We start from the raw sequence: 7,304 nt of genomic DNA, 5'->3' as shown, positions 1-7,304 counted from the left end.
GCGACTTCCGCCCAAGTCGAAGAGCTTTGAGCACGCTGCAGAGTGCCTCTGAAGTGATCTGACTTGCGGCTGCCGATCAATAGACAGATCACCTATCGATCTTTCTTCCCGTCACCGAGCGCAACACCAGACAGACCCTTTTCCCGCCAGCTTCGAATTGCAGACGGATTAACTGGCTTGGGCCCCGCCAGCTGGAACAACTCGTGTGGTTGTTCAGACAACCGGACCACCTGCGTTGTGATTGCAAGTGGTGTGAGTAAAGTTTTTGCAACCGATAAGTTGTGTCTGCCTCTCCATTCACCAGCCCGCCCTAATGTACGAGCAATCTCTGAATCACCTCGAGTCGGCTCTGGCCGTCCGAGACAAATAATTTCCCACAGTTCATAGCCAGTGATCACATTTTAAAGCACTCTATTAGCAATGCAGAGAGTTTAGAAAGGTGTTATTTCAAACTCTATTTAGCAGAATTCCTGATCAAAATGTAGCCAGACCCCTTTCTAGAATGGTAAAGGAAGGAAAGAAACTGTCCTGTGGACACAATACATGCATGTGCAAATACACATATACTCACACATGCAACATAACTACACACACACACACACACACACACACGTGCACTACATGTCTATTGGCTCCCAGCCGAAGCCCTGGCAGCCTGGGCTTGCACTCCATCCACTTTTCTTTGTGCCTCTTGGTTGAAGTGAGGGCTGCCCTCCCTGTGGATGATTTTGTTGCCCTGGAGAACCACCTCTATGTGAGATGGATTTTCCCTGATGGCTGTTTGCTGGACACACCATTGCCTATCTCTCTAGCCATGGACAGCCAGAAAAGCAGTGGGCCTGGTACCCTACTATCCCTTCCCATGTCCAACAAGAATAGCAGTAGGATCTGCTTTGAGATCTGGCAGCAGTAACACCCAAGTAAGCCCACTTGACCTGTTACACCCTGTGTGAACTGACCACTGCCAAGAGGACTGAAGACCTTCAGTGGCAGCTGCAAGGAGCCCTGGCCAGTGGCACCTTTGTTTGCCTCTTAGACCTGATAGCATTGGTGGCCTGCCCCTTCTGGAAGGAGGAGGTGAAGGAGATGCTTTTCTATACCTTCCTGGACTTCTCCTGGCTGCAGCTACGTGTTGTTGCCCTCAGCACCCTTCTTGGCATACTGGATTTGGACTTCTCCAAGACTGTACTTTCTTTTTATTCTGTACTGAGCAGCCGAGGGGAAATTTGGGCAATTTCCTGCAGGACCAGGCCAAAATGGTGACCCTGAAGAGTCTTAGAAATCAGCTTATGGGGGCCAGACTCTGGCAATACCCTCCAACTCTTCTGGTTCCTGGCTTGAGCACTCACCTGAATTTGCATATGTCACCTTGCAACAGAATGTAGCCCAAATTATGTCATGCTGGGCCATCAAGGGGGCACTCTGCAAGGTGGAAGAGGGTCAGCTAGTCCTATTAAATTTGTGACCCCATGAAGAAGGATATTGGGGAAGAAAAAGGCGATAATGGGAGTTTGTAACTGACAAGTGTTTCATGCCCAGCCCCTTGGAGAGCTCTGCACTTTGGCACTTTCACATTTGGTTTTTAACATTTGTTATAATAATGGTTTAAAAAAGTCTTATTTATGTAAGTGAGCATATAATCTGTATATATAAGATCACCATTTTGTGGCACAACACAATAATAGCAGCCATTGTGTTTAGGGGGTTGCAGGTTCAGTAATGCCAGTGTTGCCATATATTCTCAAATGCTTTCCTGTGTAAAGCCCTGCATGGTGCAAACTAGGGGTCAGCAACTTTTTTGGGCAGAGTGCCAAAAACACCCACAACCTTCGACTTGTAAGATGCTGGTGTGCCAGGGGCAGACAGCAGGGGAGCCATGAGAGGCCTGATCCTTGCTGTGGCAGTGCAGCCCCTGCCCCTTCCCTGCTGCCTGCCTCAAGACATGCGTGCCAAGCAAAATGCATTTGTGTCCCACGCTCTGGCACCTGTGTCAGGGGTTGTGTACCCCTGGTCCAGACCTTGATTTTATATCCTGGCACTTTCAGTGGTGGCATGTCTGCCTGCACAAGTGCCTCCCAGCACCATGCTGGGCACTGGTTCAGTGCTAACTCACAGTTAGCCTTGCAGGAAAGGCCTTACTTAGGAGATCAAAGCACTTATTGTCAAGTAGAGCGAGAACAGATGGAACTGGCTGTATAGGACATATGCATGGGGACATGTGGGGCAGGACTGGCTGAACACCTCTACAGCACGTTATGACTTTTACATCCTATCCCTCTTTGAACATCCTGGCATGCTCACCTTCCCCATGGGAGAATTTCCGGAGAGCCCTCACACTCGTCATAAATTTGCTTAGATTCACCTTGCCAGAATCTGTGAGGGAAAGGAGAGTTCAAAGTTAAGGAAGGAGAAATAAACCTCATGGCCAGCATTTTAAAAAAGGCGTTCCCAAGGTGTCCATAGAAACAGTCCATTGTACACACTGCTAAGGCATATGCACCTGCATTTTGCACTTGCAGCTAACAAGATTCACTGAATCCCAACCAGAAAGCAAAGGGGAAGTGGAGTTGACTGGAAGTTGCAGTGTAACTAGGGTGGGGTGAGGGCAACACCAGCCCCAGTTGCCAATTTAGAGGGGCTGCCGCTGTTGCCCCAGTGCAGGGGAGCCTGCACCGGGGCAACAGTGACCAGGGAGCATCAGCCCCTTTGCTACTTGGTGCTCTGCTCCCCATTTACCTCCCTTCCCCCACGGTTCTGCTCAGGGTGCCAAAGTTGCTGGTTATGCCACTGGCTGCAAGCATGGTCACTGACACTGTGCTAATAAATTAGAAGCGGGCAAGTTTACAATGAAATGCATCTCAGCCTGCACTAAACCTGAGAAGGACAAGGCTAAATGATAGGCATTAGAGGCCTGTGCCTACCAAATGTCCCTGGAGTCACATGATTGTATTAGAATTTTAGCTTTCCTAGAAAAAATGCAGTTATAACAAGAAGGCTGAGCAGAAAGTTTTAAAACTGTGAGAGGGAAGTAAACGGTGCAGTGCCACCTGCCCTAGTCTACAGACCACCTAAACTGAGAAAAGAGAAAGATGTAAACTGCCATATTCCTTTCCATGGTAGCACTGTGAGGTACAGTCCTGTTGGGTGTAGCCTCAGGAGACTCTGTAGCATGGTGTGCCCAGGGCCCTGATTTATATAGAAGTGCCATTTATATAGGGGTGGTGAAGGCTTGTGATGGGTTAAGTCACACTGTAACTATATTTTAGGGATTGTTTGAAGTGTATCACATGTGTACACCCCTCTCCCCACTACGTCTGCATACACCCATACATATGCACCTGCATACATATGGGTCTGCATTTGCAGGAGACTGCTCTTTACCAAAGGATAAAACATGTTTCTGACGCTCACCATCAGTAGTAATGTTCTTCAGAGCCTCTTGGATCTCCCTATGGGTTAGGAAAATCCCCATGTTGTCCAGAATACAGTCCAGGCTTCGGATGTTAACCTTGTCTTCTTGAATAGGTAAAGGAAAGAAATAATAGGTATCTGTAAAAGTTTCAGGCCTTGGAAATCAGGGTTCTCCTGAAGTGATGCATCAATGGACTGTATAGGATTGTTTTGCTTTGGGTACATTGCTCTGTTTTGTATTACATGATATAGCTTCTGGGTTTAACGGTGGCCCAGGTTATAACTTCACATATTCTAGCAGAGAGGTGGAGTAACCCTGATGGCATTCATAGAGATAAATGAGAAGAGAATCTGTCTATATGCCTTCTCCACTCTTTCATATAATACTGCTGGCATTGTATGCACCCTACAGGTCACTGATATATAGAAATCTTGCTCCTTTTGTAGGATGTTATTCCTTTAAGAGTAAGCCAAACTGGGAAACCTTTCATACTATATATTACAAGAGCTGGCAGAAGAGAATCAAACTGGGATAGGCAGCAGATGGAATCGCCGGCAGGCACAATGCCGAGAAAACTCCATGTAAGCACATGAACTATGCCCAATTTTCTTTTCCCTTGTGACTAATAAAGAAGTTGGGATTGGGCCTGGTAGGTCTTTAGTCTGAACAGTTTTTAAAGTGCCGATTTCCAAATCACCCCTTGTCCTGACAACAAACTAAAAGCCCTGGGAAAGGCAGAGTGCTCTGGTGCAGTGATTCTCAGCCAGGGTGTTATGGCACCATTGGGGTACCCTGAGATCATTTCGAGGATGCCACGAGGTGCCAGACAATGTTAGCACTGGTAGGTGTGCAAACATGATTCACAAGATAAACCCAGAGATTTTAATAGAAATCTATGGTTAAAATATTCTGACCTGCTATAGTCTTTCTGAGTTCTTTGCAATATAATGATTGCATTATTATTTTTCTGTAGTCAAACAAGAAGTGAAATTTTATGCATTGGCATTTTATAAGGGTCTATTAAAGGATGCCTTAAATCTATGAAGGTTGTAGTGGATAGCACAGTGGTCTGGAGAGTTGGAAGACACAAATTCTGTTCCTGACTTTGCTACTAACCTGCTGTGTGACCTACCCTTTGTCTATGGCAGTGATGCTCAACCTTTTTGCCCTATGGGCTGGATGAATGGTACCCAATCCATCTGCAGACCAGATCTGGCCAGTGGGACTGGTCTGGCTGGGCAGAGGTGAGGAGGCATGGCCAAATGTGTGGATGGGGAAAGGGAAGAGGAAGGAGGGGGCAGGGCTTGTCCCCAATTCAGTTGAAGAGGCAGGGGGAGAGGCAAGGGTGTGGCCTGGCCCCAATCCAGCTGTATTGTGCGGGAAGGTAGTGCAACATGGCCCAGCCTTGATCCAGATGTGTGGGGAAGGGGGCATGGCCGGGCCCTGCCTGGGGCTTGTGAATTTGGAGCAGGGGAGCAGTAGCGGTATTCATTTTGGTATTAATTGCCACTGCTTCCCTACTGCCAAATATCCTGACACATGGGGAACCCCACAGACTGAAAACCATGGCTCCATGGGCTGATCACCTCTGGTCTATGGAGACTGTAAACTCCATAGACCGGAGTCTATTGTAAAGCAGCGACTATCTCTCATGGTGTGTTTGTACAGCACCTGGCACAGTGGATCACTGATCTTGACTGTAGACTATGAGTGTCACCTCATATAAACCAGCAGTTCTCAACCTTTTGCACCTTACGTCCCACCAACCATTTGGTCAAAAAACCCTGGTCCCACCATGATAAAAACAAAACGCCCCTTTTCCCAAGAAGTGTATTTTTACATTTACATGCATTTTAGTATGATATTAATCATTATATTATATTAATATATTATCAATCAATTAATTATATTTTCAAATGAGTTGAAGTCCCACTTACACGACTTTCATGTCCCACCAGTGGTTGAGAAACACTGATATAAACAATACATAAATACTCTTGACAAAACACAGCTGCATCGCCAAGAGTGCTACCAAAATTACACAAAATGTAGCTCTGTCAATCAGCTTCTATCGCCAGTTGCAGCTGGCTGGAAAATTTGTGAGTGCTTCCAAATTTGAATGGGAAAATAGCTAAAAACTTCTTGATGTTCTTTATCATGAAATTATTTTTTCCTGTTTTTCAACCACTTCTAAAGTGGTTCAGAAAACAACCACATTTCAATGAAAAAAAATCGGGCGAAAACTACTAAAATATCTTTGTTTGCCAGAGAGTTTTGCTTACAATAAAATTTCTTTTGCAACCTTTCCTCTTTAGCAAAACAATAGTATGAGCAAGCAGCATGGGCATATCTGGGCCCAGAATAACTGTATTTACTAACTATTCAATAATATATAAGGTAAGGCAACATACATCCTGACAACTTCTAAGACACAGAACATCCTGAGAACTGTTAGAAGGTTCATTAGCCATTTAAAGGAACACTTCCCTATTTCTGTACCGTACACTGAAGTATCTACTTACTTTCAGTTCGGGAACATTGCTGACACTTGGTCAAAGCCATCATGAAATCTTCCAAATTCACCTTCCCATCTTCTGCTTGAGACAGTTCAGTTCAGAGAAGGAAAAATGTTGAATAGGTACTGAGTAAAAAAAAAGGGCTTCTCCCAAGCCATCTAAGAGCTTTGGATGGTAATTGTCTAACATACTAAAAGCACAGGACCAAATGAATCCCAGTGAAAACATCTTTGACATTCATAGTATTACAAAAGGGATGAGTTAGTTTAAAAATAACAATGAAGGAAAACAGACATAGGAGTATTCAGGGGCAAAGCCACCAGAGCATTACATGAGTTTTATACCCAAGAAAGACCATTGCTATCTATGGAGTTGCACACACATTACGCCAAAATAATGCAGTAGGACTCAGCCATGTCATTTTAGAATGTTTTGGATTTCCATCCAGCCCTGAGATGTGAAGGGCTGAGAGAAAGAAGGGTCTCATATCTGCATCATAACTGTGGTTCAAGAGGAGGACAAGGCCATGGCTTCTAGTTCCTCTTGAGGTATCTGCATGTCCTTTTCTACACAAGTATTAAAATCCTCAAGCAAGGGATAGTACACTACATAACACAGGGCCATAAATGCATCCCTCATCCAATGAGTCAATTTTGCTGCTAGAACTATGAGAGTGAAGGAATAGATTCAAGATCAAAAAATAGATTCCATTCAATCCAGCCAAAGTGTTTATTTTAAATAAAACGAGTGTCCTCCTGCATACCCTTAATGCAACCTCCTGTGTCTGCAAACCCTTCAACACTCAGTAGCCCTGAAAAAAGACATTCTAATTTTTTAGATGCTCACCTTTACAAGTAATGAGCTCCAGAGCATTCTGAATCTCCTCTGGGGCTAAGTATATGCCCCTACTGCTCATGATGGAATCCAGCTGCTGAATGTCCACCCTGTGTTCTTTGATGGAGCAGATGGCTTTCATGGCTTCTTCCATCTCTGTACACATGAGAAGGTGCCATGAAGTTTGTGGATACAGTGTATTCATAATTGTAAGAAAATGGGAGTGGTTAGAAAAGAAAACAAGCTACTAGGGGCAGGCTGCATCTATTGGGCCTCCAAGTGGACTAAGCACCTAAGTACATTTCCATTCCATTTTGCTTGAGTACCCAAGCATTCATGATTAAGCATCTACTTTTGTAACACATCATCATGACCCTTAACACTGAGTCACAAAAAAACAGCAAGGGGTGGAGGACCCATTCACCTTTTGCATTAACTGCTTTCCAAGGACTTGCACAGGATGGGAGAGAGCAGCATTTAGGTGCTCAAGTCCACTCTTCAAAGCCTTGCAACATTAGAGACCAGAACATACGCGACGTGTA

General features: G+C 45.0%; 1 protein-coding gene across 1 annotated transcript in view; it reads right to left on the bottom strand.

The window, feature by feature from the left end:
- Nucleotides 1–7,304, bottom strand: part of EFCAB3 (EF-hand calcium binding domain 3) — a 110,078-nt gene that overhangs the window by 71,803 nt on the left and 30,971 nt on the right. The window contains exons 14-17 of the mRNA XM_025196857.1: nucleotides 6,775–6,918; nucleotides 5,935–6,006; nucleotides 3,412–3,516; nucleotides 2,302–2,373 (exon numbers count right to left, since the gene is read on the bottom strand). Of these exons, the coding sequence (XP_025052642.1) occupies nucleotides 2,302–2,373; nucleotides 3,412–3,516; nucleotides 5,935–6,006; nucleotides 6,775–6,918 (393 nt within the window). The remainder of the gene's footprint in view (nucleotides 1–2,301; nucleotides 2,374–3,411; nucleotides 3,517–5,934; nucleotides 6,007–6,774; nucleotides 6,919–7,304) is intronic.

The sequence above is a fragment of the Alligator sinensis genome, unplaced genomic scaffold (genome assembly GCF_000455745.1).
Source record: "Alligator sinensis unplaced genomic scaffold, ASM45574v1 scaffold444_1, whole genome shotgun sequence".
Lineage (NCBI taxonomy): Eukaryota > Metazoa > Chordata > Crocodylia > Alligatoridae > Alligator > Alligator sinensis.
This window is presented reverse-complemented; position numbering and strand designations above follow the sequence as displayed.